General features: G+C 53.2%; 1 protein-coding gene across 10 annotated transcripts in view; it reads right to left on the reverse strand.

The window, feature by feature from the left end:
* The window catches only part of KIFC3 (kinesin family member C3), a 68,162-nt gene that overhangs the window by 31,121 nt on the left and 11,442 nt on the right, over positions 1 to 25,599 (reverse strand). For 5 of the 10 annotated variants that reach the window (XM_066348181.1, XM_066348180.1, XM_066348177.1 and 2 more), the window contains exon 3: positions 1,153 to 1,357. In XM_066348181.1, the coding sequence (XP_066204278.1) occupies positions 1,153 to 1,357 (205 nt within the window). Of the gene's footprint in view, positions 1 to 763; positions 1,101 to 1,152; positions 1,358 to 3,276; positions 3,410 to 5,135; positions 5,313 to 25,599 lie in introns of those variants that run through there. The other 5 variants (XM_066348179.1, XM_066348178.1, XM_066348186.1 and 2 more) reach the window with 5 other exon arrangements.

Below are 25,599 nucleotides of genomic sequence, written 5' to 3' on the forward strand. Positions count from 1 at the left end.
ACCATCATCAGTCCCTTCCAGACAACTGGGGGTACCTGACCCCAAAGCCTAAGGTTTTCCTGGAGGTCCCCAGGGTCATCCCAGCCTCACTGTCCCCTACAGCAAGACCTCAGAGGACATTGCTCTGGCTGCCACTGATGGCACAATGTGAGAGGGGGCACCAAAGAGGAGTTCCCTGGGTGCCCTCTCTGGGCCTCAGTCTCCCTTTCTTTACATGGATGGGCTTGGAACTTATGGCAGTGAAGGATCCTGCTAGCTCAGACAGGCTGTGATTTGAACCCCTTTCCCTGTAGGTCAACAGCAACAGACAGCAAAAACCCAAGGCATCGTGCCTGAAGACACCTCCCTCCCCTGCCCATTCCAGGAAGACCTGCCCAGGCCTAACTCGGGAGAGAGGGTCAAGGGCTGCTCCCCAGCCCTGACAACCCAGACAGTCCGGCCGCAACCCAGAATCAGGGTTGCCGCTCACTTCTTGACGTTGGAGGCACCAGGGGACATGACCCAGAAAGGAGAGCCGGTGTTGACAGCTCCCCCACGGGGACAGCGGGGGCCCAGATTCGGGGACTCCTTTCATGCCCATCTGCTTTCGGGGGCCCCTACCAAAGCCACCTGGATGACACCTAAAACCCAGCGCACAGCACCCAAATCCCTCCAGGTCCCCATCCGAGGCAGCCTCGGTCCACTCCTCCCGCCATCCGCGGGCCAGCCCGGGCAGGATCGAGTGTCAGCGGCGCGCAGGGAGCGGGGCAGCCACCTCACCTACCTTGTTTACCAGCCGCGGGCAGGGGCCGGAGGGAGGGCCAGAGGGAGACCCCGAGCGCTCCGCCAAGGACGGGCGGGCGGACCGCAGAGCTCCCGGGACTTGGCTGGGCCGGGGCCGCGTGGCGGCTGGCAGCGTTCTCCCGCTGCCCTGGGGACTGCGTTCAAGTTGAACTCGGCGCCCGCGACTCCTGTGCGCAGACAGCTCAGGGCAGCAGCCCAGCGCGACTGACGCCCTGACTCCACGCCCGGCCAGGCTCGCGGGCGGCCGGACCCTGTAATTTACCTGACAGCTCTGTCTGAGCCTAGGAACTTGCGAGAAACCTCGCTCTCATCTCTCGTATCTGGCGGAAGGAAGGGAAATAAAGAAGCATTTTAAAAATGCGGACTCACCAGTTCTCAACCTCCCCGGGCCGGTGTGTGGGAAAGGGCGGGCAGCCGGGCTGGCTGGGGCGGGGCGAGCCATCCCCGGCTCGGGCTCTGGGGCCCGGCCCACTCTCCACAGGCCGCGCAGCGAGGGCGTGGCTCCCAGGTTCCAGGTCCGGCGAGACTGGACCATGGCCCGGGGCTCAGCAACCTCGTCCGGGCGCCCGGCTGCCTACGGAAAGAGAGCACAGGGAGACGGGATTGAGACCGCTAGCCGCAGCCTGGATCGAGAGGGTCTGCGCCAACTCGCGTGTCCTCCAAGGACCCCGGGGCTCACGGGAAGAAATGGGGCCTGTCACCAGTCAGGGTAAGGAGGCTCAGAACAGGGCAGCCCATCAGGTGAGTCTGCGCACAATGTGGAGATTTCACATCTCCGTCCTCCCACTCGGAGCCTGGCAGTTTGAAGACACGCCAGGTCACACAGCCCCACATGGAGGAAGCATGCCTGAGTCAATGGCAACTCTGTAAATCTAATCAGAAGGGACGCTGACCACTGCCAGTGACAAGTTAGGTTTACGTATCAAGTTCTGTTAAAGTCAGCTCATTCATGGATTCAAACTAGCCTTCACTCTTTGCCTACAACGTGGCAGGCAACTGGCTAGGAGCTGAGATACAGAGAGTCACTCATTCTTCATTTAATAATTAGTTATTGAATGCCTGCTGTGTGCCAAGCACCTGCCAGAAGCCTTTGATGAGGAGAGACATGGCCTCAAAACTCCCTGTGGGGAGGGAGGTAAACACTCAGCAAACCTTCACAGCCACCACAGGCTGCAGGGAGGCCCCAGGAGCTGTGGGACAATTGGGATGGGTGGGGAGCACTGGTCTGGATGGAAATCTCCACAGGTCCCTTATAAATGAGCAAATGAACAGAACAGACTTCCTGCATTCACTGCACAGGTTTTTACTGACCACCTATTGTGTGCTAAACAGCCTAGACTCTAGGCCTAGCGAGCATGTCAGGTGACCAACCTAAGTCCCAGACTAGGACAAACAGTGATGCCATTTACAGAAGAAGCCAGTCAGCTCAAGAGGCAATGTGGGGGTTTGCTTATGGTTTTAAAATGGAGTTGGAGGTACCCAAGCCTTTCTAATGGTTCTGCTTGGGTTGAAGACCACTTTCCATGACTATCACTACATTGACTGCTTTCTACCAGGCAGTCAAGATATCTATCTGATGAATGTCCATCTCTCCGGACCCTCTATGGCTCCCCAGGGCAGAGCTCACAGCATGTTAATCTTTGCAGCCCAACAGCACCCAGCCTGGAGCTACAGCTACATCCACACCAAATAGCCAGTGATGGCTTCTTGGTTGAATTCTCTGGAAAAAAAAATGCATGCAAAGGCTCAGGCTGAAGCCTGAGAGAGAGCAGGGCTGGCCTCGGAGGCTCAGAGCTGGGAGGCCACTGTGCCACAGGGGAGGATGCAATCACCAAAGGTTGTGCAAGATGAGAGGCAACCAGGGAGGACAGAGTTCACTCTGGGTGAGAAGGACAGCTGGAGAAGGAAGGTGGCAGGAGCACCAGGCAGGTGCAGAGCGCTCACAGGTGACCAGTGAGTGGGAAGGAGAGGATGGTTACTTTCCGATGAATCATCCACAGATCTCTCCTCAGCCCCAGCGAGGTCAACCCGGAAGGAGCCCCTGGGGGGTCCCTAAGAGAAAATGTCCATGGAGCAAGGTAGAGGGAAGACCAAGGAGTGGGCAGGGGCTACAGGAAGCCACCACCTCCTTCTCTTTGGGGAAGTTTGGCTAGGTGGGAAGGAGAGGCTGAACCAAGAGGTAAAGAGGATGTGGTATTTAGGAGCCACTGGAACATGCCGGGTCGACAGAGGGGCAGGAATGATTGAAGCATCAAGAGACAAAAGAAGTAAAAGTGAAGGCACAAGGGCCTAGAGATATGGTGAACAATGTTCACAGAGGTAAAACCTGGAAGAACGCCAGGCTCCCGACCAGGGGCTCGTAGTCTCTGCCGACCTTGGCTGAGGAAGACAAGTTGCAAGCAGAGGCTCCTAGACGCAGTCTCACTGGGTTGGAAGCAGAATTGTGGGCCAGGAGATGGGACGGAGGCTAATCCAAGTATACAGGATGCTCACTGAGGAACTGGAGAAGGGCCAGTGTGGAGTGGAAGGGATCGGGGGAACAGCCAGACATCCTCTTCTCCAGGCTGCTTGGCACAGAGCTGGGCACACAAGCAACTCTGATGACCATTGGGAGGGAGGGCTCCATCTGCATGCAGAGCAGGGCACTGAAGGTCAATACCATGGTTGAGGGAAAACACTTTTACAGAGATCAGCTAAGTCTCAAGGGCAGGGACAGGAAGAGACAATATTCTGTGGCTTTCTGGAAGGGAAGTCAGGGAGGCAGCCAGGAAGATATCAGGAAGAAAGAGGAAGGGTGTGTGCAAGATTCTGAAGAGGAAAAGGCAGCTGAATTTAGCAGAGTGGGGGGTGTGAAGGTCAAGTATCAAGGGCTCAAATAAGCCCAAGACTAGGGCTGCTACCAACCCAGGCCTCACGGGGTAGGTCCATGGGGCGATTATATTAGAGTGGCCATGACCAAAAGCTGGTCCAGAACCTGGCTCTGCCACTTACTCTCAATAGAAGTATGACCTTGGGAAAATTACTTTGCCTCTCTGTGCCTCATTATTTTCATCTGAAAATTGGGAGAACCCTACCATTTACAGTTGGTATAAGGATTAGACACTACATATATCAAGTATTCAAAACAAGACTGGCATATACAAAGAACTCAAACATTTTATTTTCCACTGATCTCCCTCTAGAGGTGGCTGAATGCAGAGGGGCTAGCTGCAGGAGTCACTGCCTCTCCCAGCTCAGGCCACCCTGCCCCCAGACCAGGGATACTGCAATGACTGAGGGACAGACTTGACAACTTGGGAAGGACTTAGTCTCCCGGGGAGAGCGGGCAGAAGGTCAGGGAGGTTGAACAAGAACTAGGACCGCCCCTACACACAGCCACCCATCCTGGGTTTTCCACAACCCACGGTTCAAAACCTCTGCTCCCTTAGTGCCCATACGGGCAGCTGAACTCGTCACCCTGTGTCCCTCAAGTCCAGTCACTGAAAACACAGAGCTCCATTCTGAAGCTGCATTCCTTGCAAATGACTCTCCCTGGCCAAGGAGACGGCTACTTTACCAAGGGCATGGGGAATATGCCTGAGCAAGGAGAGGTGCTCACCCAGCCTGAACGGGGTGAGCCAGGGAATGTGAAATTCCAGGGGTGGCCACCACCCACAACGCTGAGACACATGTGTTGGGGGATTGAAGGAGTACTTGAGTATTTAAACATAGCTTCCTCTTTAAAACCTCCAGGGCCAGGCCCTTCACTGCGCCAGAGTTCTGCTCTAACTCACAACTGGGGTTGAAGGAGGTGGCCTCTGGCTTGCTCTCCCTACTGGAACCCCGCAGGCTGCCGCTGTCAATAGCCCGATCTCCCATTGCCCAGGAGGGGAGCGGCCCAGGCCTTCATTTCTAACCTCGGGGCTGGCCCCGCACCCTTGGCCCTGTGAGGGGGAAACGAACTGCCCAGGGGACCCTACGTGGTGGGAGGGCCCAGAACTGCAGCCTTCTAGGGAGCCCTGGGGTGCGGGGACCTCCGCAAAGGAGAGGCGGCGCTGACCGCACACGCGGTTCCCCGGTAGGGTCCGCATTCCCGGGGCCAATGAAATCGAAACGGGGGTCCCGAGGCTGCTCTGATCCTAGGGGACGTGCCGCCCCACGTCCTGCTCTGGACCAGGTCCTCGGCTCTGGCTGGAAGGGGGACGGTGCCGGGAAGACAGCGCAGGGCTGGGTCTCCGGGGCCCGGTCCTCCCCGCGCCCCTCAGCGGGGCCGGGCAGGGGGATCCCGCAGGCAGGGTGGGCCCGGACGCGGCGACCGGCTCAGCGGACCGGGCGGAACCCTAGCGCCCAGCCCGCCCCGGGCCCCGACTCACCGGCCTGGCGGAGGCAGAATTCCGGCTTCGCCGCAGCGCGGGGGGCTCGGCCCGGCCCGGCCAGCCGGCGGGAGGCAGCTCCACGCCGCTGCCTCTTCGGCCCGCCCCGCTCCGCCCCTCCCGCACACTTTCCACAGGAAATGATTAACTCGGGCCGCGGCGCGTTTCCATGGCAACCAGCTGCCACCCGGCCGGGGAGGGGGTGGCTGTGTGCGCGCGCGCGCGCTTCCGCACACTCGTACTCGCGCGCTCACACTCACACGCGGGCAGTCCACTCCGCGACTACCCGTGCTCCGCCCAGACCGTCCCCTGGGTGTCCCGCCTCCTCGCACCACACACCTCCTTCCCCGCACGCGCGGGTGCACACGTGCGTGCTCGCCCACCAGCGCACACTCATGTCTTGCCTTCATGCACAGACTCACTCTGGTATACATGTCCCCCACACATGCTCCAGTTACTACACTCCCAAACTAGTTCGTACAGACATACTTTTGCACTTAAACTTACACTCTAATACACACATCTTCAAACCCTAGTGCAAAACTTGCACACGCTCTAGTTGGTACACACACGCACATTTACATGCTTTCTTGCTGTCCTTCAAGCACTCACAAACTCTAGTACACGGTTTTTGACATTCTAGCACATGCTTTCACACACACTCGAGCTAGTACATGTATACACTTTCACATGTTCACACTTTACACATGCACCCACCTTTCCCTACAGACGCTTCCCACGCTCCTTAGTATACACGTACACTTACACACACACACACACACACACGGCCCCTCACACTCTAGTACACACATTCTTTTCAACCCGAGTACACGCTCTCACGGGTGCTCTCACACACTAGTGAGCGCACACACACATGCACTTTCACTCATGATCACACGTTTTCACACGTGTGTTCTTACTAGCTCTAGTAGGAACACCAGGAGGCCATGCTGCCTCCCCAGCCACACTCCCACGGTCTTCACCTCTCCCCAGGCTGGTTAATACCTCCCAGGGCAGGAAAGCTACTTGGGATTTTTTAAGGTAACATATTCCTTTAAGCCCCAGTGAAAACATGGTTCTGAGGGCAGCAGCTCCCAGGGTAGCCCCGGAAGGCCCTCTTCATAATATGTATGTCTAGGGGAGCCAAGGAGAGACAGCTGACCGGGAGGAGCCACTCTGTTCTTTGTCTCCCAAACAGAGGCGGCATTTTACTCCCCGAGTCAGCAGCAAGATTCCCCTCCAGGGTGCGGAAGGAGGAGAAAGAAAGCAGCTCAGAAGCTAGCCCAGTGCAGGCTGATGGTCTGCAGATAAGGAGCGTGGGCACTCTGCCCCTTCCTGCTTGGCACGGGATGGCCCAGGAGAAGCACAGAGGGGACTGAGGCAGGTTGTGTAGCCCGGGGAGATTCTGCCCCCTGCTGCTGCCCAGGCACTGGGCTGGTGGTCAAGAATCTCAACCAGAGACAGAGCCAGGGTTTGGGGCCTCCGACTGTTCTTGATGCCAGACGAGGACATTTACAATCTCCCTGCTGGAAGTGGGCTAGTATGTGTTTATTTTCTAGCAGAGATGCCCCATAGAAGATAAATGTCACTTTCCTGAGATGGTTTCCTGGGGCGTTAAAGGTTTCCAGATAAGAACCCCCAATAACCTCCCAATGGGAGAGAAGGTCAGAATTTGAGAGGTGCCTTCTCTGGGTCCACCCGTCTGCCCTCCAGACAGCAGTAGTCAGGGGACAGCAAGGTTGGATGAGGACAAAATTTCTCTAGACTCCTGACCAAGTATCTATCTCTCTTTGTTGTAGTGTCTATTATTTGATCGGGGGGTGGGGGTAGAGTCTCTCTTTAAAGTCCTGGTATAAAACCAGATGCCCTGTCTTACTTGCTGGCTTGTACACTGACATTAACTACAGGTTCCTCCCACCAAAGCCAAAACCAGATTTTTAAATTAATAATAACGTTTCTTGTTCTTTATCTCGGATTACAAAAGTAATGGATGTTCATTGTAACCATAATCCCACCCACTAGAGATAAACACTGCCAACATTTTAGGACAGTCTTTTTCTTTCTCTATGCACATAATAGCTACCATTTATTCAAAGCTAACACCGTGCCAGGCACAGCACTAAACTCTTTATAAACAAGATCCCTGTTAACCATGAACACCCGACGAGGTGGGCATCATCATATCCCCATTATTCAGGAAAGGAAGCAGTCTCCAAAAGATTGTTCACAAATAGTGTGTGTTAGAGCTAAGATATGAACCCAATTGGTGTGTGTGTGTGTAATACATATGCACAAACATACAGTGCTATCCTATGTGTATAGGTGCAAGCATTTATTAAGACCAAAACACCAGTGAAGGAAAAAAGAAATTTGAAGCATTAGGAGGAGGCATCTTCAGCATTCTAGCAAAACTCAGACTTGAAATGTGAAAAGAATCCCTTTCTGGTGGTAAAAATTTAGTTTAAGAATACACAATGTCACGGGGAACTATATACCAATGACTTTAGGGTCATTTCTGTGTCAAACCTCCCTGATGGTTTGGTGGAGAAACTGTCAGTCAACTCCTCCCTGGCTACAAGGAAAGTGGAGGATTTGCCAGGTAGCCAGGAGCACGAGAATTCTGCTGAGAACGATGTAAAGGGCAGGATTTTGCTCGATTTGATTCTCATAGTAACCCAGAGTAAAGCACAGGTAGGGCTGAACACCATTTTCCAGTTTGAGTGCTTCAACTTGCTACTCGATCATCATCAGGCCTTGGCAATGCTGTTCTCCCCTCCAGGAAGTCCTCCCATCTTTACCCTTGCTCCTACCTGCCTCCCCCCACCTTTACCTGACCGACTCCTGCTTGTCCTTCAAGTCTTTCAAGTATAAAGGTCATCTTCCTTCACCATCGTAGGTCCAGAGTCACCCAACTATTCCCCTTTCTGCCACCGCCTCCCCACTGGGTTGTAATGGCCATCAGTTCCTTGACCCCAGTGCCTGGTATCACATACGTTTTTTTCTGAGTAAATAAATAGATCAGGTATTAGCCAGAAGGGAAGGACAGGGGATGTGAAGCCTATTCAAACAGACTTTCTTTCCGTGTAAATTCACAATCATTCTTATCAAAAAGGAAGTAAGAGATGGATCCTTCAAGCAGTTATTCTGCTGTAGTCAGTAAGACGCACCCTGCAGTTGCGAAAAGTATGTCTCCTTGCATGATTCTGGGTAATAAACAGTTTCTGGAAGTCGGAGAACAACATTCTGGACTTACGACTCACATATTAAGTAATCCTGACTCAATTAGAACCCACATCTTTCAATAACCCCAAAACCGTCCATCATGGACAGTGCAGAAAGAGCTGGGGATGATCTGTGGAGGGGACAGGCAGGGCTCTGCACCCCAACCTTTGAGCATGAGCTTGACACCCCCTCCCCCCAGCTGCAAAATGTGGGCATGGAACTCTGAGCTTAGTGGGTGGGCTGGCCCTTGGCTGCACCGGCTCGCTCTCAGAAGCCACACTCCTCCTCCATGGACAGGAAGGGGTGGGGTCTTGGCCAGCCCTTGGGGGCACTGTAAGCTCCTATCTCTCTCCGCTGCTATAGACTCGGCTCCTACAGACACTGGGTGCTCCATTGATATTCAAACAAATGATACCCTTCTCCCCTCTCCCCTTCCCACTCCTTCTGTGCCCTCCCCAGCCCTGCCCAAGGGTGCCTAGTTTCTAAAAAGCTGTGTCGACAGGAGAAAAGGTTCTCCCGTTTCCAAAGGTCTCTGCAGAGAACCAAGGCAACCCTCCCCCCCCCCCAACAATAAAACCACCTTGCTTTTAAACCTCTAGACAGTGACTGCTTTCTGCATTTGCCAGGGAGATTGGACTCCACGGTGCCTCCCTGGCTCTCGGATGAAGGGAACCTAAAACCTCTTATGACCTGAGAAAGAATTTGGCAGAGATAACCCTCTCCTAGCGCTCCAGGGTAGAAAGCAAACAAAGATATTTTCCCCCCTTTATCATTTCCTGTAGTCTAAAAAATGAGAGGAATGCAAACACTGAGAAGATATGTACTTAAGCATTGATGATAAAAAGATTTAGCAAGAACGAGAGGAGTGGGGAGAGCCCTGCCCCCCTTTCCTGTGTCTGCTCTTCGAAGACCCGTCCAGGAGCCGCAGGGCTCCACCACCCAAATGCTCCCCGCTTCACTTCTGGCTCCTAAATCGTCCTTCTTCCCTGCTCTGAACCAAGGCATACATTATTAACTCATTCCCACTTTTTTTTCAACTTCCCCATTCATTTCTCTCCATCTGCTGCAAATTCTAGGTGTTGTTCTTTTTTTTTTTTTTTTCCCTGTACAAATAGAGTGGAAACCAAGAGAGGAAAAAGCCCCCAGTCCCACCACCCTTAATATACAGCATTGATTTTCTCTTTGGTGCTTGACTTTGAACAAATATCACATCTGTGTTAAGGAGAGACCGCATAGGTGTGATGGTTAAAACTGGGTTTAGGGGTGTCAGGTCGTCCTGGGGTTGAAACCTGGCTCATTCACTTCCTCCATGCCTCAGTTTCCTCCTGTGACCATGGGCGTAGTACCAGCACCTGACCCATTTAGGGACTAGTAACCACAGCAGAGTAAGCACATAAGACCTGTGGCCCAGCATCTGGCACACAGCTGGGGTTCCAGAGACACCAGCTAATTATAGTGGCAGTGCTCGTGCAATTCTCCTTTCTGCCTTTTCTCACTTAAATTCATACGATAACCATTTTCCAAGTGATTTTTTTTCTACTATGGCCTACTTTTTTTCTGAACTTCAGGTCGCAGACTGAGGATGAGACCCCGGTCCCATTCTGAGGTGAGATCCCAATGTCTGGGGACACACCCAGAGCTCCGTATAAAGCAGTGGTCCCCAACCTTTTTTTGGGCCACGGACCGGTTTAATGTCAGAAAATATTTTCACGGACCGGCCTTTAGGGTGGGATGGATAAATGTATCACGTGACCGAGACAAGTGTCAAGAGAGAATCTTAGACAGATGTAACAGAGGGAATCTGGTCATTTTTTAAAAATAAAACATCATTCAGACTTAAATATAAATATAAATAAAATGGAAATAATGTAAGTTATTTATTCTTTCTCTGTGGACCGGTACCAAATGGCCCACGGACCGGTACCGGTCTGCGGCCCCCGGGGGTTGGGGACCACTGGTCTAAAGGCCTGGAAAAACATTATTTTAAATGGTTGCATAATATTCTGCTGAACAGCTCTGCCTCGCGACCAAACTGGCCATTCCATGGGGTCAGATACGTGAGCAGCCACCACTCTTCACTTTTATAAATAAAATTGCTGTTGACATCACCTCGCCTCTCTCTCCACCGCCCGCCCAGACGTTCAACTCTCTGGACAAGGAGGTGGGGATGAGACTAGGGTTGTTAATTTCATAAAACTTTCTGAATAAAGAGTCTGAGCATTTTTTTCTTTTTTTTTTTTTTAACACGTTCTCAACACGTTGCCAGCTTGCCAGCAGGAGGGCTGTACCAAATGTACACTTCGCACCGTGACTGGCAGCCTGTTCGCAGAGGACTATTTTCCTCGCTAATTTACAGTTTTTCTCTTGGATCTGAAGTTCTCGCCGGCTGGCTCCCCTGTGAGGCGTGAGGCGTATAGAAAGATGTCTGAGACCTGGCTGTCAGGAGAGGGGAGTGTCAGGTCCCTCTGCTGTGTTTCTGTCTGCTGGGCTGGGCAGGCTTGAGCACTGAGTCAGAGCACCCCTCCCTGTCTGTGTTTCTGCCCCAGTCACCTTCCCAGGTGGGTTCTGGGACGTCCCTCCACCCTGGAAGGTTCTGTACGAGGGGCCATCCGCATGACTGTTATCCGTGCTCTGACACCGCCTGACACTTCCTCCTGGCTTCTTGCGATAAAGAGGTGCCTTCAAGAGGCTTTGGCATCCGCAGCCAGCTCGCGGATCCTGGCCGTGCAGGCAGGGATGTGAAGAGGCAGCGGCCAGGTAAGGGAAGCTGTGTGTACCCGAGCACCCCGCCAGCCTCTTGGCACTGCCAGCATCGTTCGGCCTGGTTCTGCGGCGGCCCCAGGGCCTCTCCCCCAGCTCTGGTCCTCTTCCTCCGGGGATGGCCCTTGTTTGCAAACAGTGGCGGGAATTTTTGACACTGTTGATGAACCAGACTCCCACAGCTTTGGGTTCTTAGTCATCACGACAAGTCTCAACCTTCCGCCCGCCCTGTCGACATCACCAGCTTCCAGGTGGTGAGGAAGACGTTACTAGGAGCTGGTAGTTTCAGCAGTTTCCACTCATCATTTTCGGTGGGGAGGCAGGGGAACCGCCACCCATCCCAAACCACTGGCGTATGCAGGGCCTGGAATACCTGCAGGGTAGGACTTCAGTTCAATTTAGCGTGGGTCTGCTGAAGGACCGGTATGTCCTGAAGCACTGGGCTAAGCTCTTTACATACAGGATTGTCTTTTTTTTTTTTTTTTTTTTTTAATATTTTATTTATTGATTTTTAGAGAGAGAGGAGTGAGAGAGAGAGAGATAGAGAGAGAAGAGGGGAGGAGCAGGAAGCATCAACTCCCATATGTGCCTTGACCATGCAAGCCCAAGGTTTCGAACCGGCGACCTCAGTGTTCCAGGTCGAAGCTTTATCCCACTGTGCCACCACAAGTCAGGCCAGGATTGTCTTCGATATCATTTAATCCTCATGACATGTGCAGTAGATAATATCATTCCCATTGTACAGGTGGAGAAACTGAGGCTCTATGCTATAAGAATGGCTAGGGGGGGCCCATGAGTGAGTAGGAGGCAGCCGTGGGAAGCCAGTTTGGAGTGCTGGAAAAAAGTGGGTACTCGGGGACAATAGCTGTGTTCCATCCACTGCCAGGCCTTGGGCAGACTTCTTCCCCTCGCTGGGTCTCCTGTCCCTCCCTGGGTAAATGAGGGTGGGCTGGTGGCCTTTCCAGCAGGAAAGCTAATTAGAAAGGATGACTGCAATTCTGAGATTGTGCTTGCTGAGGGCACGGTCCGAGGGAGGGGTCACTTCAGCTTCATACCCTGGCCTCAGGCTTCACTATTTACATTGCTGCCCAAAAGAACGCCAGCACAGGAGGAGAGATCGGTGTTGGGTGGGGGGGGGGTGCAGAGTATGACTGCCTCTTGGGGCAGATGGCCCATCCTTAAGGGAACAAACGAAGCTGCATTTCGGAGACTATGACTGCCTCCTGAGATTCCCAGCCCTGGGGTCAAACCCACATGCCTGTCAATAGCTAAGACTTCACTGGGCCTGACCTGTGGTGGCGCAGTGGATAAAGCGTTGACCTGGAATGCTGAGGTTGCCGGTTCAAAACCCTGGGCTTGCCCGGTCAAGGCACATATGGGAGTTGAAGCTTCCTGCTCCTCCCCCCTTCTCTCTCTCTCTCTCTCAATCTCTCTCTCTCTCTCTCCTCTAAAATGAATAAATAAATAAAAATAATTAAAAAATAAAACGACTTCACTCTGCTCTGAAGCCTTCCAACCTGGCATTCTGCTTGAGCCCAGCAACTCCTGGAAGCTGGGCACCACTCACCTGGGCCGGGTGATGTCCCCACAGCCTTTGCAGTGAACTTCTCTGGAGGGAAGAGACCTGGGGACTTGGGACACTTCAAGCAGCTAGGGAATCACAGTCCAAAGACAGAGCCAAAAGGCTTTCCGGCCTAAAAGCCACACAATGCCTGGCAAACAGGCCGACTCTGGGCTGAGGACCCCTGCCTTCTTCCCTGCGCTGAGCGGTGCACGTGCAGCTGTTGGCCCTGCTCTGTGGACTCGACCCAGGCAGGCGCTAGAGTCCAGGTCTGAAACCACTGCGCCAGACCCTCTCAAGGGAACAGTCGGTGAGGTCCTTGTCACCCCGTGTCAATCCGCAGCATGCATTGGAGGCTCTTTGTCATCTGCCTGCAGGTAAGGCGCTGAACCTCTCTGAACCTCCGTGTCCTCATAAATGGCAGCCTCAATAATAACAGTTATTATTCTTGGTAATATTTATTAAACCCTTACTATGTGTCAGGAACTCTATGCTAAGTTCTTTATCTACAAGATCTCATTTTATCCTCAGAGCATCCTACGAGGTGGGTAATATTATTATTATCTCATGTGACAGATGGAGAAACCATCGTTGTTGTTAGGACTATTATCATTACTATCATTACTGTTCTTTTTTCCACTGCAAAGCCTAGCATGCAGCAGATACTCAGATCCTGTTTGTTAAATTCAACTGGGAGGGGACTTGGGTCGGAAACGAGTCCCAGAAACAGCCTTGCACGTGGTCCAGAACGCTCAGGCCTAGCCCCGTCCTGGATGGGATGATACCATCTTTGGAGCCTGACGCCAGCAGTTGAGGCTGGGGACCTGGGGCGGCCTGCTTTCTCTTTTTCCATCAGCCCTGTCTTCGCCCATGGAAGCAGACTCTGCCCAAACCAGCCCTGCAATGCTCAGAGCCCCATGGCAACCGGGCCTCCTGGTAAATGGTGACCGAGGCCCTGCGGGCCGAGATGGCTGACCAGGGACAGAATGTGTGCACGTTTGTAATAGCATAGCTTCAGGGCTGGCTTTGCAGCTCGAGGCCACAGGTACGGAATGCCCACGTCTCTGTGTTAACCCGCTGCAGCCTGGGGGACCCAGCTTCCATTCCTATGATGGACTCAGCTGGGCCGCCCTGCCCAGCAGACAGGCTTTTACAACCCGGAACTTTATTCAGGAGTCCTGTCCCTTTTCCCCCTGAGGCCTTCTCAGCGCTGATATAAATGAGTGGACAGAACAGGGGAGGGGAGGGTCAAGCCCTCTTTCCTGCTCCTCATGGTCAATGTACCTGGTGCTACTGAGCACAGGGGAGAGAGGGGGCCCTCCACTTCTGACAGCTCCTCAGGTCCCCCAAACATCCCCATTTACCAGTGGTCAGTCCCCAAAACACCCTCATTCACAAGTGGCCAGTCCAAGGAACATGCCAGAACCGGCTACTCCGAGGCTGCCTCTCTCCACACACCCTCCCTCTTACCTGAAACCCGCACCATGACACTCCTCACCCCAGCCCGGAAGCTGGGACAGGCCCCAGAGGAAGGCGGGAAGTGGGCTCAGACCCATTCAAGTGTCTGAGGACCCTGGAGGCCTCTGTCCCCCTCCCTTCCTGCTGAGGAAGGCCCCAGAAGCCCCGCCCTGGTCTCCAAAGGAAGCTGGGCAGAAGGCGAGGGTTCTGCCTGCACGGAGGGTGGGGGGGGAACTCCGGGCTCAGGACTATCAGAAGAGTTGCAGCTGACATCCCTCATCTGCATGTTACAAAACCACAGCAGCTGTGGGGTGACAGCCAGCTGCTCCGGTGTCGGAGGAATGTGCTGCCGGACAGGTTTATGAGGCATCTGCTGAGATGGAATCCAGAAACCAGGCCTGGGCTTGGGCCACGCCAGGCAGCTCCCAGGAGGTTACAGATTTGGTGCAGGCATCAGCCCTCGCCCAACAGGGGCTCATGGAGACCTATGCCCCAAGTTGCAGTCCCCCAGATTCACGGGGGCCAGCCACCACCGCCAGGGGCAGCCGCCCCACCCTGCAAGGCATGGGCAGCCACGCCTTCCTCATCCCCAGTAAGGCTTGAGGCAGAGAGATCGCATGGGCTCTCTCCCAACCACATCTGTAGCCATGACAACCTACCTTGAAACCATTACTAAGAATAATTATAGTCATATGTCAAGTAGCCGTGTTTCAGCTACCAATAGACCATACATATGACCATGGTCCCATAAAGTTACTCCAGGGGAAAGTGGGGGGTGGGGGGATGGAGAGGGTAAAGGGGGTCAAATACATGGCAACAGCAGGAGACAATACTTTGGGAGGCACGCACACAATACTGTATCCAGATATCGTGTTATAAAGATGTATACCTGAAACTTATTATTATTAACCAATGTCACCTTAATACATTTAATTAAAAAAATTATAATGGAGTTGAACAATTCCCAATGCCTAGTGACGTCATAGTTGTTGTCACATCATTGCACAGCTCATTACAGCACAGTAATGTCCCAGGTCTTCATGTCCACTCCCCACTCACTGACTCACCCAGAGCAACTTCCAGTCCCGCAAGCCCCAGTCATGGTGAGTGCCCTACACAGGTGTGCCATTTTTTAATCTTTTATGCCGTGTTTGTACTGCCCCTTTGCTATGTTTAGATACACACGCACTGCTGTTTTGCTACAGTTGCCTAGAGTCGTCAGTACAGTAACATGCTCCACAGGCTGGTAGCCTAGGATCCGTAAGCTCTACCATACAACCTAGCTGTACCATCCAGATTTGTGTAAGTGCCTCTCTGATGTTCGCACAAAGACAAAAATCACCTGATGATGAATTGCTCAGGACATATCCCCATCGTTAAGGAGTATATGACTATGTAAAAACGATGGTAATAGTACTGTGCTTACTACCTACCAGATACCGTGCTGGACACTTTTTCTGGGTTATCACACATGGCAGGTTCCGGCATCTGCTGTAACAAACTGGGTGGCTTAGACAACAAAAATATATTCCCTTACAGGTCTGGAGCCAGGGTTCTGAGTTCAAGGTGGCGGCAGGGCCGCGCTCCCTCTGGGGGCTCTAGGGAAGCCCCTTCCAGCTTCTGGTGGCCTCTGGCAATCCTTGATGTTCTGTGGCTTGTAGATGGATTGCTTCCATCTCTGTCTCCTTCTCCACGTGGCATTCTCTTTTCTGTGTGTCTGTGTCTCTGTCCAAATTTCCCTCTTCTTCTAAGGACAACAGTCATACTGGGTTAGGGCTCATTCTAATCTAGTATGATTTCATTTTAATTTGATTATGTCTGCAAACTCTTATTTCCAAATAAAATCATATTCACAGGATCCAAATAGACATGAATGTGTGGGAGGCACAATTTAACCCAGTATAACACATATGATCCTCCCAATATCACTGAGACTGCTCTTACCCCTCCCCCCGACAGATAACCAAACTGAGGCTCAGAGAGGTTAAGTAATTTGCCTGAGGTCACAGAGTTGGGACTAGAACCTGGTTTCTCTAATTCTAGAATCCATGCTATGTTGTACCAGACATCATCCTCATCACCATCCCCTCACAGGGGCCTAACGCTTCAACATTTGCAAAGTGGCTGGTCATGGTCGTATTTTCTTCCTGCCACCACAGCACTGAGGGGCCTGGTGTGTGGTTTACAAAGGAAGCAGGCTGTTAATTAACTTGGCCAAGGTCACACAGCTGAAGAGTGGCCAGTCTTCTGACCCCAGGTTCAGTACACTCCACTACATAGGCTCCAAATGGGGGTCTGAAAGGCACATTCCAAGCCTTTGCCAAGCCAGTGGGGGCAATTCACCCAGCGTGCTCAATGGCCTTGCTGTGTTTACTGATAACACCCACTTCAGCTACACCTGCCAAGCTCATAAAAGCTATTGTAAATCTGCGGCTTAAATTCACCTCCTCAGGTTTCAGCCCCTTGTCCCTGACTTCCCCGCCAGGAGCAAGGCCAGCTGTTTGGGCAGTTAGAAGCAGAGAAAATCCAGGTCAAGAATCCACGTGGCTCACGGCTGAGTCACGGAAACCTGGGCAGCGCAAGGGATGCGGTGGGCACCGTTCCTCCATTGCTCTGGGCCAAGAAGGGGTGAGACGCGGACAGCCCACTGCTGGCCTTGTGCCAGGCATGGCTCCAGGCACAGGCCAGCACTTTCTGTTGATCCTTAAGCAACCCACGACGTAGGTCTGATTGGTACTCCTACATTGTCAAGAAGAGGAAACTGAGGCTCATTCAAGATCAAGTTAATGAATGACTAAGCCAAGACTTGGTGCCAGGTCTTCTCAAGTCCAGAGCCCCCATCTTGGTCTCTGTAGAAAGGGCCTTCAGGGCGGGCTGGAGGCTTCAAGAGAGGCAGTTGTGGTGGGAGCACTGCAGAGCACGCGGGGACAGGGTGGGCTGAAGGAGGATGTGAGAAAGAGGGGACAGGACTGGGGACCAGGGCATCAAGGCCAGCCAGGGGCCCTCTGGAGCCGTGCAGGGAAAGGGGGAGGGCACAACTTGGCCCTGGCAGGAGGGTGGGGACCTTGGGGACCTCCTGACTGATCCACTGTTAGAGAGCCTATATCCTGCAAAGGAGGTCACATCACCTTCCAACTTTAAATGCCTCTGTGACTTCCCACGGAGCTCACAACAAAACCCAGACTCCCTGTTGTGGTCAGCAAGGCCTGTCAGGGCTGGCCCATGACCTCCCTCCGCTCGGCTCAGGTCAGCCCCAGCCACACTGGCTGCCCTCTCGTTCCCCAAACATATTTTTGCGCTTGCTGTTCCCTCTGCCTAGAATGTCATTCCTCAAACTCTGTTCCTGCTGGCTCCTCCTCTTTAGAATCTCACTTTGCTGTCCCCTCCTCAGAGTGGCCTTCCCTGGCATTGGTGACCCTGGTTACTCTCTATCTAATCCCCCTGTTTTCTTTCCTTTGTAGCACTCACTGCACCTGAAGTTGCCCTGTTTACACATTGTTCGCTCCTTAACCAACTTTCTCCCACGAAGGCAAGGACTTTGCCTGGTTCCCTGCTGACCCAGCACCTAGCACAGTGCCTCGCAGAGCTCAGCGGCCCTGTGTTGGTGAGTAGATGAGTGAGTCTGACAGAAATACAGAGTCAGAAACAGATCGCCCAGAGAAAGGCTGGGAGAAGACTGGGCCGGCAGCTGAGAGATGATGAGAAGCACCCCCAGAGCAGGGTCCGAGTGGCAGCCGCCAGGGAAATCCCGGGGGAAGAGAGCGGATGAGTGTGTAAGCCACGAGGGGCCGCCTGGCCAAAAGCAGGGCAGAAACGGACAGAAAGGAGGTGGATTTTTTGTTTGTTTGTTTTGAGAGCAGTACAGATGAGACCTTCTGGCCAACTAGTGGGCACATGAGGTGATGGAGAAGCTGGTAAGAGCTTAAAGTTACTGTCAGGGTGACAAGTGAAAGGTGGGACTCAAGGCATCCTATGCCCATTCATTCGTTGGTTCATTCATTCATAGGTCTCAAATACCTATTCTGTGTAGGAGGTGAGGGGGATGTTCTGAAGGAGGCACAGGCAGGGATGAAGATGGGGTAAAGAAAGTAGGGCCTCAAGCCAGGAGGACTTCCTGGAGGAAGGTGGTCAGACCCCATAAGAAGATGCTCTGCTTCAGGCTGCAGCTCTGGGCACAGGCAGGAGGCAGGAACAGGAGCCAGGTGACCGCCTGCTGCTTCATCTACAGCCCTAAACATAGGGACCAGACCAGAGAGGGTTCCTTGGTTTGTGTCCTGCTCCGCCCCATGACAGGGGCTCAGATCACAAGGAAAGGTGGATTTTTAGACTCAAAGTGAACTTTCATCCTTTGCGCCCATTTGCTTGAAATCTCTCCAAGACTCTGAAGGATAATTGTCACCTTGTTTCTTGAAGACCTGGGGAAAGTACAAGGGTCAATAGTCTTATCACTATAGGCGCCCGGGGACAAATCTGGGTAGGGAATGCCTGGGGACCTGGACAACATTCTCCTGACCTCAGGATTCTGAAGTTAAAAGAAGTAACACCTGCAACTAGAACACCTAGAAGATTCCCCAGGACGCAGTGGCCCCGTGGTTAGGAGCACGGACTCCGCCCATGGCTCACCGGCTGAATGACCTCAGACAAACCCCTTAACCTCCCTGAACCTGTTTCCTCCTTTGCAAAATGGGGATAATCGTATCACTTGCCCTTCAAAGAGCTGTTGAAGAGAAGAATGAGATAATGTATGTGAAGAGCCTGGTACACAGTAGGCGCTCAATACACGGTAACACTCATTAGAAGCCAGTTATGTGCCACACATAATAACTGCAGGAGGGTCCTTCAGTCCACAGCATGACTGGCCTGTCCTCTTCAAAAAAGTGAGCATTGTGAAATACAAAGAAAAACAAAGAGCTGTTGTAGATGCAAGGAAGCTAAAGAGACGTGACAACCGAAAGCCACACCTGACCTGGCACTTCCTTTTGCCACAAAGGGTATCATTGGGACAATTGATAAAATCCCGTATGGTCTGTAGATGAGATAGTTGTATTGTTTCAACATTCATTTCAAGGCGAACCTGGTGGATGAACATTGTGGGGTGCACAGTAAGCCTCTGCGGGCCAGTGAGTCTCCCTGTTGCGGGGGTCCCCAGAGGCTGTGTCTCCAAGCCCGGGGCAGGGTTACCATGAGTGAACAGAATGCAGGTTGGACATCTTGTCCCACCAAAGAGCCGGGCCAACGACTTACTGACAAAATAGGTGTTCATCTCAGAGAACAGAATTTCCAAGTGGCCCCGTGGCCCTTTGCCTGGGTCACCACTGAGGCCCCCGAGTGGAATAAACCGATGGTGAGGCCGGCCCCACCCAGCCTCTTGACCAGTTTCTCACTGGGCCTCAGGCAAATAGTTAACCTGCGTCTGAAACCTACCCAGCCACCATGTGACATGAACCCAAAGTGTGAAGGATGGATGGGCACTTCATGGTGGAGGAATGCGGCCCACAGCTCAACTCACCCCAGCCCAGCCTGCCTAACAGGTTGGCAGCTGCCAGGAGCTGGCCCCTGGGCAACCCCAGGCTGTTCTGCCACATGGATGACCTCCTGGGGGACTTCCCTCTTGAGTGCGGAGGGGCAAAGTCACCTCTGTCAGCCTTCATGAGTCACTATGCAGCCCCCTCCATCCTGTCCCTCCTAACGGAGGCCACAGCCCCCCAGCCTTGAAGGGCTCAGAGGAGGTTAACGGGGGTTTGCACACAAAGCTTTGAGCTCCATCCATGAAAGCCTTGGACGCTGTGATTATGGCAAAGATACAAGCTTGCTTGCGGCAGACTATTAAACACCGTAAAGGAGGACGCCACTCCGCCAAACTCCCACGACCACTGTGGGCCAGTTGTGAGTCAGGCCCTGGCCTTGGCCACCTACTTAATTTAGAGGCACAGCAGCTGCCCACCCAAATTAGCTGGCCCTTGTTCAGCCTCCGTCCCGTCCTTCACACGCCTCTCTCAGCTCAGGTTCTGTGGAACATCAGGTTGGTAGGTTGCCCTGTGGCATTGTTGTCTTGCTTGCTATTTTTAAGCCACACAAGTTCAAATGGTACAAACTCAGGTGAAAGGAAGTCTCCACTCACTCCTGACCTCTGACCCCGTGTTTGCCCGCTCTGAGACAATCATTGCAGCCAGTGGCTGGCTGATTCCCAGAGATGGTTGCCAGGTGGAAGCCCCCGCTGAGCAATGCCTCGTCCCCCCACAGATGTTGACACAGCTCACGTGCTGTGCTGAACTTGGCTTTTCTCGGTTCACCCCCTTGAAGAGCCCTGCACATCTCGTCGTGTGGCAACCACAAATGGTGCTTCCGGAAACGTCTCTGTGAAGGCTCTTTAACTCTCCCTTACACCTTAGTCATATGTATTCCTAGACGTGAGATTGCTGGTGTTATTATTTTTAAATTTAGGGGAAGCACCACCAACCTCTTTGAGAATCGAATGAAGAACAAAAATCATCTCCCCAGAACAAAAACCTATGCGATTATTTTGCATTTCTTTTCTGGAGGGAGGCTCAGAGCGGCACATTAAGATGTCCTGGAATAGGGGGAAAGACGACGTGTAAAACGATTTCCTCCGACCATCGCTTCCCTGCGTGTGTGTGTGTACATGTCGGCTTTGACTCGGTCATTATACGGGAAGCCACCAGCTGGTTCCGCTGACAGCCCGCGCAGCTCAGTTCAAATTCCAGAGGTCAGATTCTTTACAACGTGCCGTCCACCAGGGTACATACCTCTCACAGCCGTCGGGCCCCTTGACATCAGATCCCCAGGACCTGGTGGCGGAGCCGGAGTGCCGGGCCAGGGCTGCTCCTCACTCACTGCGGCTCGGAAGCGCTGGGGCCCTGGGCCTGCTGGGGACCCCGCCTGCAGCTGCCGCCTGGGGACAGTGAAACCGGAGCCCGTCCCGGGAAGGCTCCGGAGCTCACACACTCAGCTAGGTATTAATATTTTATGCCGCAGCCAGTAAAGGACTCGGGCTAACGAAAGTTTTCTCTTCAGGAAAGCACTCTGTACAGAGAGCCCAGACTGCATTGTCTCTCGTTCGGCGTTCACATCAGACGACAGGGATTCCGCAAAAGAAAAGCTGAGAGGAAACATCTGTGAACACATCTGTGAACGGCCGGCCCACGGCTGGTCCGAGTCTGGCATCAGGGAGCTCAGGGTCTGACTTCGGTGCCCTTGGGAGCCAGGAGCTTCCCTTGGGCCCTGGCCACAGGACATAGTGGTGTCCAGCTGGCTCTAAGTCCGAGGGCACTGCCCACAGTGAACACATGGCAAGAGCTGAAGCCAGGGAGCCGAGGGCCCTGGCTGGCCGCCTCCCAGGCCACCTGACGGCGCCTGACACAAGGTCATCTCCATAAACCCAGCGCTGGGCCCAAGGGTCACCCGGTGCCTGGCACAGAGGGGACAAGCCACACCTGTCATCGTCCCCTTCCTTCCCTCTTTCCCTCAGTGTTCTTGGTGCTCAACTCCCTCCAGAGCCTCACGCTGCCCGTTCGATACCTACAGGGGTTTTCGGGATGACAGCTCCCCCGGTAACATGGAAGAAGTCGCCAGCTTGGGTCTCAGCCAGCACGAGGCCACGGGCGGTCAGGATCTCCCCCTGCTCCCTTAGCTACAAACCTGCCAGTGGGTAGAAAACGTGTTCCACACTTTGGAGAAGATGGAACTGGGGACTCCCATTTCTGGAACCCCACGTGCATTCTAGAAGGTTCCATCCTAAAGGAGAAAGCCATTTTGCCATCTGTGACTTGTGCACCAAGAAAAAACCCAAAACCTAGTGGCTACTGTGCACTCATTACCTGCCAGGGAGCAACGTAAGCATTTTCGAAGTGTTAACTTATTTATTTTCTTCCTGCTAACAAGGACGTGAGGTAAAGCCTAGGGTTATCCCGCTCGGATCCGTGATGCAGGCAGCCCACCTCTTTGCTGGGGACCCTGGGGGCTTGTCCTCAAGCAGCTCCTGACGGGGCATTGGGGGGGGGGCAGCTCTGTGTCCCTCCTCTTCCTTACCATCTTCATCATCCTCATGATGGATCCCCCACTGCCACCCCACGTGCCTGTCACTGAACAGGTGCTTTATTCAATGTCACCTCTGCACTTGGCCCTTGAGGTAGGAAGTATGGTGCTGTCCCCTTCCCAGGCGAGGAGGCCACATGAAGCAACCTGCCCACCGTCGCCGCGGCAGAGCCGGGCCTCAGCCTGGGGCCGGGCCGTCTCCGGAGGTCAGGCCCTCACCAGCCACTGCACGTGGCAGCCCACACGCAGAAGGGGCCGTGAGGAAGCAGAGCGAGTGGGGGAAAGGCCGAGGACGCAATGTGGGCGTCAGGAGGGAGGGTTGTGGCAAAGGCTTGTTATCTCTTTGCCAAGTAGATCTGCTGGTTATTGTCTCCCTGAGGGTGGCACCCCTGCAGAGACAGCCTGGGGGAGGGCCCAGGGGCTCTCGGCTGGGGTCCCAGGCTTGGTCCTTGTTCCCAGCTCTGCCCTGATAGAAGGGGTCTCTTCATGGGCCTAGGCGGAGAGCGGGCTCCGCCCTCACATGGGCTTTAATGCTGTGAAATGCAGGAGGGGGAAGCAGGGCCAACAGCATAAATTCTACCCAGAGTGGCCTTTCAATACACGCCAGAGGAGCAGCCCACTCTCCAGGGGGGCCTTCACACCCCCTACAGCAGGGGTCCCCAAACTTTTTACACAGGGGGCCAGTTCACTGTCCCTCAGACCGTTGGAGGGCCGGACTATAAAAAAAACTATGAACAAATCCCTATGCACACTGCACATATCTTATTTTAAAGTAAAAAAACAAAACGGGAACAAATACAATATTTAAAATAAAAAACAAGTAAATTTAAATCACGAAACTGACCAGTATTTCAATGGGAACTATGGGCCTGCTTTTGGCTAATGAGATGGTCAATGTGCTCCTTTCATTGACCACCAATGAAAGAGGTGACCCTTCCGGAAGTGCAGCGGGGGCCGGATAAATGGCCTCAGGGGGCTGCATGTGGCCCGTGGGCCATAGTTTGGGGACCCCTGCCCTACACCAACCCTCAGACCCCACTCCAGCAGAGGACAGAGACGGCAGCACCTCCAACTGAACACTCACTCAATGCCAGGCCACGGGGCTACCTCTATGCCAGCCACTTGCAAAGGCTTACAGCAGACAGTGCCCCTATACCCAGTAAGGGTATTATGGATGAGGAAACTGAGGCTCTGGAAAGTCAACCACTTGTTCAAGTTTCTCACAAACCAGTAAGCACAAGCCAACTCATCCAGTCGGTGCAGTAGGCACTGTGCCCAGGACCTATAGTACTTTTAGGGGCCCATGGAAATGTCTTAATTTCACTTAAAGTCAGAAGGAAAATCAACTTGGGGGGCAAAGAGCGCGTTTCCCCAACTGCATTGTGCACACGAATCACGTGGACTGTGATTTTAAATCTTTTAATATAAAAGTTATAACTTATATAATATAGATACATTGTATAAATAAATATATATATAATTTGATATGCTCATTTTTGTTCCAATGGAGTAGTAAACTATATTTTTAGATTTTGCTTTTTAATGGAAGGAGGGGCCCACAAAGGCAGAAGTGACTGGAGCCCATGAACGACACCATGCTGCCCTCCCTCAGTGAGCAGGACTTGAACTCAGATCTGTACTCCCCTGAAGGCCAGGCTGTCAGAGAAACACCCAGGGCAGTCCCGGGAGCCGAGTGTGCACCTGTCCCTGGGAAGGCCACAGCCGCTCAGCCGTGGACACTCGGCCTGCCAGCCACTATCCCCAATGGACAAGCTGCATGGTCTCAACTCCTGACCTTCCAAGAAGCCAGCCGTTGGCGAAGAGGAGCCACATTTCAGGGGCTGAGTCATTCACGGGGGGAAAGGTGAGGACGCTGGGGCCCTCCCCTGCAGGTGCCTGCGTGGGAGCATCAGGAGAAGAATAACAGCAATTGCGGGAACAGTCCAGCCTCCAGCCTCCCCCCTCCCCCGAAAGAAAACAACAGGCAGCCTCCACCAACCGGGGGGTGATCAGCCTTTGAAAGTCTGGGGTTGGCTGGAGTGGACAGAGAGCCTTGACTTTGGCATCACACAGAACTGGCTTCAGGTCCTTACTGAACCATTTAGTTTGCTGTGGACCTTGAGAACATGACTTTATCTGTGTGACTCTGTTTTCCCCTCTGGAAAATGGGGATAGTAACACACACACACACACACACACACACACACACACACACACGCACGGGTTACAGCGGTCAGGAGCCTATTTGGCTGAGAGAGCCATGAACACCACATATTTCAAAATGTAATTCTGTGAGAGCCATACAACCACCCGTGTACGTTATACATTATCCAAAAAAAATTTAGTGTTGTCCCAGAGGACAGCTGTGATTGGCTCCAGCCACCCGCAACCATGAACATGAGCAGTAGGAAAGGAATGGATTGTAATACATGAGAATGTTTTATATTTTTAACATTATTTTTTTTTTGTATTTTTTTTTTCTGAAGCTGGAAACGGGGAGAGACAGTCAGGCAGACTCCTGCATGCGCCAACCGGGATCCACCCGGCACTCCCACCAGGGGCGATGCTCTGCCCACCAGGAGGCGATGCTCTGCCCCTCCGGGCGTCGCTCTGCCGCAACCAGAGCCACTCCAGCGCCTGGGGCAGAGGCCAAGGAGCCATCCCCAGCGCCCGGGCCATCCCTGCTCCAATGGAGCCTTGGCTGCGGGAGGGGAAGAGAGAGACAGAGAGGAAGGAGGGGGGGTGGAGAAGCAAATGGGCGCTTCTCCTATGTGCCCTGGCCGGGAATCGAACCCGGGTCCCCTGCACACCAGGCCGACACTCTACCGCTGAGCCAACTGGCCAGGGCCAACATTATTTTTTTTTAATTAAAGATTTGTCTGCGAGCCAGATGCAGCCATCAAAAGAGCCACATCTGTCACGAGCTATAGGTTCCCAACCCCTGGGTTATAGTAAGAATTGCCAGAAATGAAATGCTTTCTCTATAGAAAAGCAATTGCAATGGGTAAAAGCCAGAGGAATCTTCTTTTGTTTGGGGAAGAAAAAAAAAATTGATCCCAACATCCCTAGGGTCTTGAGTAATCATTATGCTGCCTGCTTCCCCAAGTCATTGATAAATTTGGCGAAGCCACCAAAGGCACCATCACGGAGGCCACACCCTGAAGTCAGCTTCCTTTTTCCTTCAAGTCTTTGAGGGAACAGTTGAGACAGGAAGTAGTGACCTCACTGATAAAAGGGGAGTGTCGCTTTTAATTAAGGCGTCACCTGTGTTGGAAATGCACACGTGAGCGTGGCAAGTCCAGGATTACACAACCTGAGGCAGAAACCACCACACGAGACCGAGGCCTGAGGGATGGGCACACCCAGGGTTCCTTCCAGGTGAGCAGCGCTGTCACCCAGCAGGTGAGC

The sequence above is a fragment of the Saccopteryx leptura genome, chromosome 9 (assembly GCF_036850995.1).
Source record: "Saccopteryx leptura isolate mSacLep1 chromosome 9, mSacLep1_pri_phased_curated, whole genome shotgun sequence".
Classification (NCBI taxonomy): Eukaryota; Metazoa; Chordata; class Mammalia; order Chiroptera; family Emballonuridae; genus Saccopteryx; species Saccopteryx leptura.